The 14,431-nt window shown below is 45.6% G+C and overlaps 1 protein-coding gene across 1 annotated transcript in view; it reads left to right on the top strand.

Annotated features, from left to right (window-relative positions):
• pepd (peptidase D) overlaps window positions 1-14,431 on the top strand; it is a 180,574-nt gene that overhangs the window by 63,941 nt on the left and 102,202 nt on the right. Inside the window, exons 7-8 of the mRNA XM_068049026.1 lie at window positions 1,338-1,382; window positions 11,604-11,679. Of these exons, the coding sequence (XP_067905127.1) occupies window positions 1,338-1,382; window positions 11,604-11,679 (121 nt within the window). The remainder of the gene's footprint in view (window positions 1-1,337; window positions 1,383-11,603; window positions 11,680-14,431) is intronic.

The following is a 14,431-nucleotide window of genomic DNA, read 5'->3' as shown; positions in this document are numbered from 1 at the left end:
CTCTAAGTAATGATTTATACTGTGTCTCAGAATTTTAAAAAATAATTTTCTTTTATCTGAGGTTGGGCTGACTGGCCTGTAATTACTTAGTCTATCCCTTCCTCCCTTTTTAAACAATGGTACAACATTGCACTCCTGTGGCACCATGCCTGTATGCAGAGAAGATTGGAAAATGTGGTCTGAGCTTCCCATGCTTCTCTTAGCAGCCTGGGATACATTTCGTCTATGCCTGGTGCTTTATCTACTTTCCAAGATGCTAATCCCCTAATATTTCCTCCCTCTCAGTTTATACTATCCAATATTTCACATTCCTCCTCAATAACAATGTCTGAATCTCTCTCTTCTGTAAAGATAGATGCAAAGTATTCATTAAAAACCATGGCTGTAATTGTTTTTTCAACCAGTATTGCAACAGGCCCTCCTTTTTATGCCCCTCTCCATCACGTCTCAAAACCCTGTAACCAGGAACGTTGAGCTTCTATTCCTGCTCTCTCTCAAGCCATGTTTTAGTAATAGCTATGATGTACTTCTGAGTGTCTATCTGTGCCCTTAGCTCATCTGCCTTATTCACTACATTGAAGTATATACGACTAATCACTGAACAACTCCTTTGTTTACTTTCTACCCATTGCTTCCTCTGCTTTCCATACTTAACTTTGTCATCCATTTGCAGTTTTACTTCTTTTCGTTCTGAATCTGCGCTCAGATTCCCCCCTCCTGCCGAGCTGGATTAAACCCTCCTCAACAACATTAGCAAATCTCCCCGCCACAATATTGCACCCATTCCCAACTTTTACATTCAGTTTGCCATGTGCCCTGTTTGTTTTTCATTCATGGATGTGGACATCACTGGCAAGGCCAGCTTGCCCATCCCTAATTGCCCTTGAGAAGGTGGTGGTGAGCCGCTGCCTTGAACTGCTTCAGTCCATGTGTTTCCAGGATTTTGACCCAGTTGACAGTGCAGGAGTGGCGATATATTTCCTTGTCTTTTTTGGTGTTGCAGGCTGGGAAGTGCCAGGTGGAATGCAGGGATTTTCAGTTCCTTTATTCATTGTCAGTGTTGTATTTAATCAGTTAGTGTATGATATTAGCATTTCAGGTGTGTAGAGTCACCATCACCCAGACCTGACATAACTCACCTTTTCTCTTTACAGGACTGACTCAGCTACTTGTGCATTATTCTCTCTACTTTTCAATCTCCCATCCATTTTTGCTCTATTTAATGAAAGGATAGTGAGGATAGATAGTAAATGACAATCAAAGGAGCACACACTGCACCGCAGATTTCAGTTTAAAAAAAAAAACGAAAGTAAAATAGATTCTCTTGTTGTTTGCAGGTTTAACGTGAACAACACTTTGCTTCACCCCGTGATCATGGAATGGTGAGTATCTGTTCAGAGTCGTATGTGTACAAGCTGTGCAGGTGAAACATGGTGCATGAAATGCTTTGTGTGCTGTATTTCCTGGACTGTATCAATCTCTTGTTGCCTCTGTTTTGTGTTACAACAACTTGCATTTCTAGCGTCTAACATAAAACATTCCAAGGCGCTTCACAGGAGTGTTATCAAACAAAATTTGCCATTGAGTCACATATTAAGACAGGCAAGCAAAAGCTTGATCAGAGATAAGTTTTAAAGAGCATCTTAAAGGAATAGAGAACAGTAGAGAGACTTAGAGAGGGAATCCTAGAACTTAGGCAGCTGAAGGCATAGCTACAATGGTGGAGTGATGGAAATTGGGAATGTTGATGCTACCCTTTTTATTGTGTGTATCTTTCGGATACTGTGTTGTAGTGGTTATATTACCAGTCTAGTAAGCTTGTAATCCAGAGAATGAGAGTTCAAATCCCACCATTGCGGTTTGAGAATTTAAAAAATTCTGGAAATAAAAACCTGGTGTTGGTAAAAGTGACCATAAAGCTGTTGGATTGTCTTAAAATCCCAACTGGTTCCCTGATCTTTAGGGAAGGAAACCTCATCTGGGCTGTGTGACTCCAGTCCCATACTCTTAACTGTCCTCTGAAGTGGCCTAGCAAGTCACTCAGTTATATCAAAACTTTCCAGGGCAACTAAGGATGGGCAACAAATGCCAGTTTTGCCAGTGGTGTCCACTTCCTGAGAACAAATAAAAATAAATTTAAAAATCCTATTTAATATCTTTTGGAACCTTAATTTGGCAGGGTTCTGAAAGTGGGCTAGTACTATTCACCAGTCCCGCACATAGTTTTTATTATTGGATTTCTGTGTTCGTCTTCTTGGATTTGGCCAGTAGATATCCTACGTCACAATGACTGCACGTCAAAAAGTACTTAATTGGCTATGAAGTGGTTTAAAATCTCTTGAGGCTGTGAAAGGTGCTATATAAATGCAAGTCTTTTACATAAAGTATGTTCTCATTCTGTTCCTCACCTCCCACGTGCCACAGGTGTAGGCACCTTGCTTCTGGACCTTTGCTAACGTTGCTTTGAAACGAGATGGCTGGAGGTGTGTGAGATACCTACTTTCCATTGCTTTGGGGGAGTCTCCAAGCTCTTGCTGATGATTCCTCCCACTTTGCACAGCTGAAACCAGAGAAAATTGCAGCATCAACTTGTCCACCAAGACGCCTCGCTGCCCCCCCCACCCCGCAACCTACTCCCGCCCCCGGCGATTAGGCATTTACTGTTTTAGCATTCATTTCTCTGACTCCCTGCAGCCAACATGCTGCTTGGGATGGTGAACTGGGGAGTAAGGATTCTGCACCACTTACTGACCCACCTGTCAATTAGAGCACAAATGGGTTTCTGGGGCTACATCTGATTGTTTCAGTGAAGTGTAGATTCTGGACATGGATGAGTTAATAATGTCTATACAGTGTGCAACTGTTGAAAAATGGTCTCAGTTGGGGAAAAGTTTAAACTGTATTTACCATGAAACATTCATGCATATTTCATGAACTGCCACAATACAGCAAGAGAGGGGATTCATCAGAGTGAGGGATGGTCCAAAGTGCAGTAAAAATACAATAAATAGCACTTGAAAGAGTGAACATGTCATGTGTAATTCCCAATGCTGACTCTCATTGGCTCTTTAATGTCATTAATTGAATGAATCTGACAGCACAGTGTTGTGTTCATTTGAAATAGGTGGAAATGGTCGATTTCAGGGTGCTGTAATCTGTGCTAAACAACAATTGTAGTTTGCCATTTTTCAGGAGTATTTGTATTTTGTACAATTCAACATGCAGTATGATCGCAGATTGTTCCCGTACAGAATCTGCCTATTCAGACCATCTAGAGCTTAGGGCTCATGGTGTCAGGATGATGGGCTTGGCCTTCACCCAGACGGTAGTGAAGCTTTGGAATTCTCTACCACAGAGAGCTGTGGATGCTCAGTCATTGAGTATATTCAGTACTGAGATCGATAGATTTTCAGACTGGGAGTCGAGGGATGTGGGAATATGGCAGGAAAATGGAGCTGACAGAGATCAGCTGTGATTTTATTGAATGCTGGAGCAGTCTTTGAGGGGCCATATGGCCGACTCCTGCTCCCATTGCTTATATTTTATGTTCTTATTTCACATCCTGCTCATTCCCCACACCCTTTAATAACCCACTCAGTCTTATCCCACTCTCCTACTCATTCCCTCATAGTCTTTAATAACCCCCCCTCTCTTCTCACTCCCTGTATCCTTTAATATCCCACCCAGTCTAATCCTGCTCTCCTACTCACTCCAGATATTATTTAAATCACACCTAGTCTAATTCCAAACTCTTGTTGAAGCCCCATACCCTTTAAAGGAGATTCACAGGAGTGTAATCAGACAAAAAGATGACAATCAGAGAAGATATTAGGACAGGTGACCTAAAGGTTGGTCAGAGGTAGGTTTTAAGGAGCTTCTTAAAGGAGAATAGAAGATAACTTAAATAGGAGTTGGACTAGGCCATTTGGCCCCTCATACCTGCTCTGCCATTCAACAAGATCATGGCTCGTCATCTTCACCGCCACCTTCCTGCACTATCCCCATATCCCTTAATTCCCTTGAGAGAGAGAGAGGGGGAGGTGAATAGGCAGTGATTTATGGAGTGAATTCCAGAGCTTGGGGCCCAGGCAGCTAATGACATGGTGCCAATGGCGGAGTGGTTAAAATTGATGAAGAGGCCAGCATGGAAGAATGCAGATTGCTTTGAAGGTTGAAGGGCAGTAGGATTGAGGTCATGGAGGGATTTGAATACAATGGAAATTTTATATTCAAAGTGTTGATGGAGCCAGTGTAGGTCAGTGAACACGGGTGATGGGTGAATGGGACAAGGGGTGTGTTATGTTACGAGCAGCAGAGTTTTGGATGACCTCGAGTTTGGCCTGCACGATGATTTTTTGTGGAAACTGGTAACTAAACATCGGTGCTGTATTTTTCCTGAAGTGAGAGTTTACAGAAAGTGGGAGGTGATGTTCCAGAAACTTTTATTGGCTTTCAATTGCCTGGTGGAACAAATACCAAATACACAACCGTGGTGCACCGTAACAGCCATGAGCTGTTAAAGCTGTGTCGAGAAACGTCTCCCCAAAACCATACGCTGCATTTGTCGGTCTCTGAAAGGGAAAACCTGGGTCCAGACTGAATGATAGGTCTCTAACCAGCACAGGAGGTGACCATTCAGCCCATCTGTCAGTGCTGGCAGTTTGCCAACACAATCCAAATGCAATCCCACTGCTCCCTGGCTCTCCCTGTATATTGCTGTGCTGCAGATCCATTATCCTTTTTTTTTTCTTAAAAGATGCAATGATCTCTGTCTGAATCACTTCCAGAAGCAAAGCATTCCATGCTCCAACAACCCTTGGTAAAGTATTTTCTCCGAAACACACTCCTTGCTCTTAATGATAATTTTAAATTGGTGACTTGCTGTGTGTTTCCAGCATTCTGTTTTTGATTTCCAGCAATGCTGTTTCTTACACTGATCTCTGCTGTTCTGGCATCACTTTACACTCCTCAAACAGCATCTGATTTGGGTGTATCTCTATGAAATTTCAGCTCAGCCACATCGTTCGAGGATATTTCTGGCTTTGGATAGGGCTCGGGATTGGAAAGAAAGAGATTGAATCAAAATGAGCGTAGTTTAATATTGGGACCATGCTGTAGCTGAGATTGTTTCTGACCGTACATAATGCAACCTGGTATTGCAACCTTAAGAGCTATCTCCTATCCAATAATGAGAGGGTCATGGGACCATCGATGCAGGAGAATGAGAAGGCCAGTGAAATATGAGACAGTTGATCGTGTTTATTGCTTCTTTTGCAATGAGACCACACTCCTTTTTTCTGATTCTTGGTTCTGAGTGTCTGTTACACAGAGCTACTCAGATGGTGTTATTAACTGCATCTCCTGCTCTGAAATTGCCGATTCCTTGCTGAGCTACACTTCCATGGGTCCTAGTACCTGCATTTCGTGCGTTGGTTGAGGAAATGTATGTTGGCTATTCAACAGCAGGGTGTTGTGAGGTACAGTATGCGTGCTTACATGCCACATTTCCAGCAGGAGTCGTTGAGTAGTGACTACAAGCGACTTTTCCACCACTCCGTCGTCTCACCTCTCCTAGCACAGAGTCGCTGAAGCTGATTTTAGCAGCCCACTTCTTGTCTCTCGCTACTGCTGAGATCAGCTAACTCAGGACAAACCAGCAGATAAACTTGGCAATGTGCGATTGCAGTTTACCAACTACACTGAGTAAAGCAGGTCAGGTTTTTGGCTAGCTGAATTAATAAGTTTCCTTTCTCCACCAAGTTCACTGTGAAGATCTATCGCTGCATTTATTTCTCCTGATCTGTTCAGTTATTTTATTCACGGGATGTGAACATCACTGGCCAGGCCAGCATTTATTACCCATCCCGAATTGCCCTTGAGAAGGTAGCGGTGGGCTGCCTTCTTGAACCGCTGCAGTCCATATGGGGTAGGTATACCCACAGTGCTGTTAGGAAGGGAGTTCCAGGATTTTGACTGAGCGACAGTTCCAAATCAGGATGGTGTGTGACTTGGAGGGGAACTTGCAGGTGGTGGTGGTCCCATGAGTCTGCTGCCCTTGTCCTTCTAGTTGGTAGAGGTCACAGGTTTGGAAGGTGCTGTCAAAGGAGGCTTGTTGAGTAGCTGCAGATGGTGCACACTGCTGCTACTGTATGCTGGTGGTGGATGGGGCGCCAATCAAGCGGGCTGCTTTGTCCTGCGTGGTGTTGAGCTTCTTGAGTGTTACTGGAGCTGCACCCATCCAGGCAAGTGGAGAGTATTCCATCCCACTCCTGACTTTTGCCTTGCAGATGGTGGACAGGCTTTGGGGAGTCAGGAGGTGAGTTACTCGGTGCAGAATTCCCAGATCTGCTCTTGTAGCCACGGTATTTATATGGCTGGTCCAGTTCAGTTTCTGATCAATGGTAAACCCCAGAATGGTGATTGTGGGGGATTCAGTGATGGTAATGCTGCTGAACGTCTAGGGGAACTGTTTAAAATCTCTTGTTGGAGATGTCGTTGCTTGGCACTTGAGGCATGTATGTTACTTGCCACTTACCAGCCCAAGTGCGTTTGCTGCCCTTGTCCTTCTAGTTGGTAGAGGTCGTGGGTTTGGAAGGTGATGTCTAAGGAGCCTTAGTGCATTGCCACAGTGCATCTTATAGATGGTACACACTGCTGCCACTGTGCATCAGTGGTGGAGGGAGTGAATGTTTGTAGATGAGGTTCCAATCAAGCGGGCTGCTTTGTCCTGGGTGGTGTCAAGTTTCTTGAGTGTTGGGGTTGCACCCATCCAGGCAAGTGGAGAGTATTCCATCACACTCCTGACTTGTGCCTTGTAGATGGTGGACAGGCTTTGGGGAGTCAGGAGATGGGTTACTCACTGCAGGATTCCTAGCCTCTGACCTGCTCTTGTAGCCATGGTATTTATATGGCTACTCCAGTTCAGTTTCTGGTCAATGGAAGCCCCTAGGATATTGATAGTGGGGGATTCAGTGATTGTAATGCCATTGAATGTCAAGGGGAGATGGTTAGATTCTCTCTTGTTGGAGATGGCCATTGCCCGGCACTTGTGTGGCACGAATGTTACTTGCGACTTATCAGCCCAAGCCTGGATATTGTCCAGGTCTTGCTGCATTTCTATATGGACTACTTCAGTATCTGAGGAACATTGTGAAATCATCAGCGAACATCCCCACTTCTGACCTTATGATTGAAGGAAGGTCATTGATGAAGCAGCTGAAGATGGTTGGGCCTAGGACACTACCCTGAGGAACTCCTGGAGCTGAGATGATTGACCTCCAACAACCACAACCATCTTCCTTTGCGTTAAGTATGGCTCCAACCAGCGGAGCGTTTCCTCCCTGATTCCCATTGACCTCAGTTTTGCTAGGGCTCTTTGATGCCATACTCTGTCAAATGCTGCTTTGATGCCAAGGGCAGTCACTGTCACCTCACCTCTTGAGTTCAGCTCTTTTGTCCATGTTTAAACCAAGGCTGTAATGAGGTCAGGAGCTGAGTGATTTTGGCATAACCCAAACTGAGCATCACTGAGCAGGTTATTGCTAAGCAAGTGCCGCTTGATGGCACTGTTGATGCCACCTTCCATCACTTTACTGATGATTGAGAGTAGACTGCTGGGGTGGCAATTGGCCGGGTTGGACTTGTCCTGCTTTTTGTGTACAGGACATATCTGGGCAATCTTCCACATTGCAGGGTAGATGCCAGTGTTGTAGCTGTAGTAGAACAGCTTGGCTAGGGGTGCGGCAAGTTCTGGAGCACAGATCATCAGTACTATTGCTGGAATATTGTCAGGGCCCGTAGCCTTTGCAGTATCCAGTGCCTTCAGTCGTTTTTTGATATCACGCGGAGTGAATCAAATTAGCTGAAATCTGACATCTGTGATGCTGGGGGCTTCAGGAGGAGGCCAACATGAATCATCAACCCGGCACTTCTGGTTGAAGATTGTTGCAAATGCTTCAGCCTTATCTTTCACACTGATGTGCTGGGCTCCCTAGTCATTGAGGATGGGGATATTTGTGGAGCCAACTCCTCCAGTTAGTTGTTTAATTGTCCACCACCATTCACGATTGGATGTGGCAGGACTGCAGGGCTTAGATCTGATCTGTTGGTTATGGGATCGCCTAGCTCTGTCTATTGTATGCTGCTTATGCAGTTTGGCATGCAAGTAGTCTTGTGTTGTAGATTCACCAGATTGACCCCTTATTTTGAGGTATACCTGGTGCTACTTCTGGCATGCCCTCCTGCACTCTTCATTGAACCAGGGTTGGTCTCCTGGCTTGATGGTAATGGTAGAGTGGGGAATATGCCAGGCCATGAGGTTACAGATTGTGGTTAAGTACAATTCTGCTGCTGCTGATGGCCCACAGCGCCTCATGGATGCCCAGTTTTGCATTGCTCGATCTGTTCGAAATCTCACCCAAATGCAACGGTGGTAGTGCCACACAACACGATGGACGGTATCCTCAATGTGAAGGCGGGACTTCGTCTCCACAAGGACTGTGCGGTGGTCACTCCTACCAATACTGTCATAGACAGATGCATCTGCGACAGGCAGATTGGTGAGGACGAGGTCAAGTATGTTTTTCCCTCGTGTTGGTTCCCTCACCACCTGCCGCAGACCCAGTCTAGCAGCTATGTCCTTTAGGGTTTGGCCAGCTCGGTCAGTAGTGGTGCTACTGAGCCACTCTTGGTGATGGACATTGAAGTCTCCCACCCAGAGTGCATTCTACGCCCTTGCCGCCCTCGGTGCTTCCTCCAAGTGCTGCTCAACATGGAGGAGTACTGACTCATCAGCTGAGGGAGGGTGGTAGGTGATAATCAGCTGGAGGATTCCTTGTCCATGTTTGACCTGATGCCATGAGACTTCATGGGGTCCAGAGTCGATGTTGAGGACTCCCAGGGCAGCTCCCTCCCTACTGTAGACCACTGTGCCACCACCTCTGCTGGGTCTGTCCTGCCGGTGGGACAGGGCATACCTAGGGATAGTGATGGCAATGTTGGGGACATTGTCTGTCAGGTATGATTCCGTGAGTATGACTGTCAGGCTGTTGCTTGACTAGTCTGTGGGACAGCTCTCCTAACTTTGGCACAAGTGCCCAGATGATAGTGAGGAGGACTTTTCAGGGTCAACAGGGCTGGGTTTGCCTTTGCCGTTGTCGTTTCCGGTGCCTAGGTCGATGCCGGGTGGTCCGTCCTGTTTCATTCCTTTTTATTGACTTTGTAGCGGTTAGATACAACTGAGTGGCTTGCTAGGCCATTTCAGAGAGCATGTCAGAGTCAGCCACATTGCTGTGGGTCTGGAGTCACATGTCGGCCAGACCAGGTAAGGACAGCAGATTTCCTTCCCTAAAGGACATTAGTGAACCAGATGGGTTGAGAAGCTGGCACAAAAGAGTTGAGGTCTGGGGCAGATCAGCCATGATCTTATTGAATGGTGGGGCATGCTTGAAGGGTCGAATGGCCTACTCCTGCTATTTCTTATGTTCACACGTGTTGCTACTGCATAGATAGCAGCGTGAAACAGCTGGCTTCACCTGTGCTCAAACTTTTGGGATACATTACCCTAGAAGGGTAATTTGATTTAGACTGGGCACTTTTTAGGGCCGGGAATGATGGCCTTAGGCCCATTCATAAATTTGCGTGATTATACAGTGAGAAATGATCTGATCAGGGTAGCCATTGTCACGCAGGATGTATTTGATTTGCCCTATTTCAGCATCAACTTGCATGTCAACAAATGGCTCTGGCCCTATGTACGAGGTTGCTGACGAGGCTAATCTTATAGTGCGTGGAACTGTAAGAATCCCAACGCATGTATTGAGTAGTGAAGGTAGGTTTACAGTAGACTGTGTTAGAGAACCCCTTAGCAAATTTCTCAACTAGTACGTCAAGGAAAGGGAGCTCATTTAACTGCCCCATTTCAGAGGTGAATTTGAGCACAGGATGAAGCCCATTAAGACATGTAAGGAAATTATTGCATGTAGCTGCGGATTCAAATGTAGCAAACGTATCATCTACATATGGAAAATATGCAAGAGGAAGGAGGTTTATTTATTTATTTAATTTATTTATTTAGAGATACAGCACTGAAACAGGCCCTTCGGCCCACCGAGTCTGTGCCGACCATCAACCACCCATTTATACTAATCCTACACTAATCCCATATTCCTACCACATCCCCACCTGTCCCTCTATTCCCCTACCACCTACCTATACTAGGGGCAATTTATAATGGCCAATTTACCTATCAACCTGCAAGTCTTTTGGCGGCAGGTGGAAACCGGAGCACCCGGAGGAAACCCATGCAGACACGGGGAGAACTTGCAAACTCCACACAGGCAGTACCCAGAATTGAACCTGGGTCGTTGGAGCTGTGAGGCTGCGGTGCTAACCACTGCGCCACTGTGTCATTCCCTCAAAGACACGTTTCTCATGGATACCAACAAAAGTGGATTGATGTATCATACAACATGTCCCTTCCGCTGTTCGCAACAGGCAAGGTACAGGCTGTACCCAACCAGACCGTGCTTGCAAAATTCAAAACAGTGTCCAACATTAGATGTGATTCCGCCATTGGACAACATTTGCTAAATAATCCTCCGTGTGCTAAGAATTACGTTGACAACCAATTTAAGATTGTCAGTAGGGCTCGCAGTGTGGCGCATTTGTGCACACTGGAAGCTACATATATTAATACTCAGGGCCCTGTTTACAGACAGCAAGAACATATGCAAACATTGCACCTGTTTCAGCTAAACAAAATAAGTGAAAGCCATTCGCTTGTTCATTCCTCAGAGCAATGCTTTGACCAATCAGAGTCAAGCTGCCTGGTTTAAATTTCAAACAAGCTTGGCAATTAACTGTCAGTCACCGTAAGCTGGTGCATTCTCCATGGCAATGCCTCTACCAATCAGAGTTCACTTGCCAACCAATCAGCACACACTCCTCATATAGTATAAAGTTGTTGTTTTCCCATACATTGGTATTCTTGCGGATTGTCCTGATGAATGCAAGATAAAAAGCTTTGACAACATGCCCCTATTTTCAACAATACTCTAGTTCTGTACTACCAAACTAAGTTTAATAATTTAAAAAGATTATTCCTGTGACTGTCCATGTAACAGACTCCCTAGGGATACGGTTGGAGCAAACAGTTTTTTCATTCAAATGCAAATTAGATGGGCTTCATTCAGGAAAAAAACAATTTGATTCAGTATGTGTGTAATTTGAGACACATGGTGAGTGTTGCATGTTGGGATGGTACAGGTAACTTGGGACCTATGGTTCCCCGTAAGCTCTCCATTGGGGTTTTCCTCATCATGTCTAGGTCTGTTGTAAAGATTGATTGCTGTGAGTAGTCAACAACTCCATAATCATTGTATCTACCAGGATAGTAGATGGAGGACTAGATGGAGCTAGGTCTTATCATGTCCATACATTCCTATATTTGCATTTATCCTTGTTACATTCCTCAGGATGCTTTCGTGTGAATAATTGAATGATATCCCTGCACATGCTATGTTTTATGGAGCTGTGATGTTACATGGTGACACAGGGTGACTAAAATATGGTGACTGTTTTCTCTTCTTTCCTGCCTTTAAAAGCCGTGTGATAAAGACGGACATGGAACTGGAGCTTCTGCGCTACACTAACCGCATCTCAAGTGAAGCACATAAGGAGGTAACCCTTAAATGTGCAATCAGCTTTCTTATTATATTAATCAACTTGGGGAGCGCTTTTAATCTAACCTGCCTGAAAGAGGTGGCTTCCAGTTGCAGGGAGAGACTAAAACTAGAGGTCATAAATATAAGATAGTCACTAATATTCCCAATAGGGAATTATGGAGAAACTTCTTTACCCAGAGTGTGATGTGAATGTGGAACTCGCTACCACTGGAGTAGTTGATGCTGCTAGCAGGTGCATTTAAGGAGTAGCTAGATAAACACAAGGGATTAAGGAATAGATGGATATGTTGATGGGGTGCGATGAAGAGGGTGAGAGGAGGCTGCTGTGGAGCATAAACACCAGCATGGACCAGTTGGGCCCAATGTCCTTTTTCTGTGCTGTAAATGCAATGTTATACTACTGTGTAATCTCGACATTGACGGGGTTGGGTGCAATGTTGCTGTTTATGCACCACCCGATTTTACACTCTGCTGAGGTCAGTATTGGGTGAGTGTAAATCCTGCGTTCTACCCAATCCTGAGAGTTTCTCACACAGTAAGATGGGTTAAAATTACTCTGCTTTTTTTTTATTCCTTTGTGGGATGTGGGTGTTGCTGGCTAGGCCAGCGTTTATTGCCCATCCCTAAAGGACCTTGAGAAGGTGGTGGTGAGCTGTCTTGAACTGCCAGTCAGTGTGGGGTAGGTAGACCCACAGTGCTGTTATGAAGGGAGTTTCAGGATTTTGACCCAGCGACAGTGAAGGAACGACGATATAGTTCCAAGTCAGGATGGAGTGTCCCCTTGGAGGGGAACTTGCAGGTGGTGGTGTTCCCATGCATCTGCTGCCCTTCTAGGTGGTAGAGGTCGTGGGTTTGGAAAGTACTGTTGAAGGAGCCTTGGTGAATTGCTGCAGTGCATCTTGTAGATGGTACATGCGGCTACCACTGTGTGTTGGTAATGAAGGGAGTGTTTAAGGTGGTGGATGAGCAGCTACTTTGTCCTGGATGGTGTTGAGTTTCTTGAGTGTTGTTGGAGCCGCACTTATGCAGGCAAGAGACTATTGCATCAAACTTCTGATTTGTGCCTTGTAGAGGGACAGGCTTTGGGAAGTCAGGAGGTGAGTTACTTGCCGTAGAATTCCCAGCCTCTGACCTGCTCTTGTAACCACAGTATTTATGTGGCTGGTCCAGTTCAGTTTCTTGTCAATGGTTACTCTTAGGATGTTGATAGTGGGGAATTCAGTGATGGTAATGCTGTTGAATGTCTAGGGGCAATTGTTAGGTCCTCTCTCTCTTGTTTGAGATGTCATTGCCTGGCTCTTGTGTGGCGTGCATATTACTTGCCACTTATCAGACCAGGCCTGAATGTTGTCCAGGTCTTGCTGCATGTGGGCACAATATCTGAGGAGTAGCGAATGGTGTTGAATGCTGCACAATCATCAGTGAACATTCCCATTTCTCATCTTATAATGGAGGGAATGTCATTGAAGCAGCTGAAGATGGTTGGGCCTAGGACACCTTCAATTGGTATTCTGTATACCATAGAGTCAGAGTTATACAGCACAGAAACAGACCCTTCAGCTCATCGTGTCAGTGCCGGCCATCAAGAACCTATCTATTCTAATCCCATTTTCTGCACTTGGCCTGTAGCCTTGTATGCTGTGGCGTTTCAAGTGCTCATCTAAATACTACTTAAATGTTGGTGAGAGTTCCTGCCTCTACCACCACTTCAGACAATGTGTTCCAGATTCCAACCACCCTCTGGGTGAATATATTTTCCTCAAATCCCCTCTAAACCTCCTGCCCCTTCCCTTAAATCTATGCCCCCTGGTTATTGACACTTCCACTAAGGGAAAAAGTTTCTTCCTATCTATGCGTCTCATAATTTTGTATTCCTCAATCATGTCCCCCCTCAGCCTTCTCTGCTCCAAGGAAAACAACCCTAGCCTATCCAGTCTCTCTTCATAGTTGAAATGCTCCAGCCCAGGCAACATCCTGGTGAATCTCCTGTTATTATTATTCTCTCTTTGGCCTCCTTATCTCGAGAGACAATGGGTAAGCGCCTGGAGGTGGTCAGTGGTGTGTGGAGCAGCGCCTGGAGTGGCTATAAAGGCCAATTCTAGAGTGACAGGCTCTTCCACAGGTGCTGCAGAAAAATTTGTTTGTCGGGGGTGTTACACAGTTGGCTCTCCCCTTGCGCTTTTGTCTTTTTTCCTGCCAACTGCTAAGTCTCTTCGACTCACCACACTTTAGCCCTGCCTTTATGGCTGCCCGCCAGCTCTGGTGAACGCTGGCAACTGACTCCCACGACTTGTGATCAATGTCACAGGACTTCATGTCGCATTTGCAGACGTCTTTAAAACGGAGACATGGACGGCTGGTGGGTCTGATACCAGTGACGAGCTCGCTGTACAATGTGTCTTTGGGGATCCTGCCATCTTCCATGCGGCTCACGTGGCCAAGCCATCTCAAGCGCCGCTGACTCAGTAGTGTGTATAAGCTGGGGATGTTGGCCGCCTCGAGGACTTCTGTGTTGGAGATATGGTCCTGCCACCTGATGCCAAGTAGTCTCCGGAGGCAGCGAAGATGGAATGAATTGAGACGTCGCTCTTGGCTGACATATGTTGTCCAGGCCTCGCTGCCAGAGAGCAAGGTACTGAGGACACAGGCTTGATACACTCGGACTTTTGTGTTCCGTGTCAGTGCGTCATTTTCCCACTCTCTCTTGGGCAATCTGGACATAGCAGTGGAAGCCTTTCCCATGTGCT

The sequence above is a fragment of the Heterodontus francisci genome, chromosome 17 (assembly GCF_036365525.1).
Source record: "Heterodontus francisci isolate sHetFra1 chromosome 17, sHetFra1.hap1, whole genome shotgun sequence".
Lineage (NCBI taxonomy): Eukaryota > Metazoa > Chordata > Chondrichthyes > Heterodontiformes > Heterodontidae > Heterodontus > Heterodontus francisci.
This window is presented reverse-complemented; position numbering and strand designations above follow the sequence as displayed.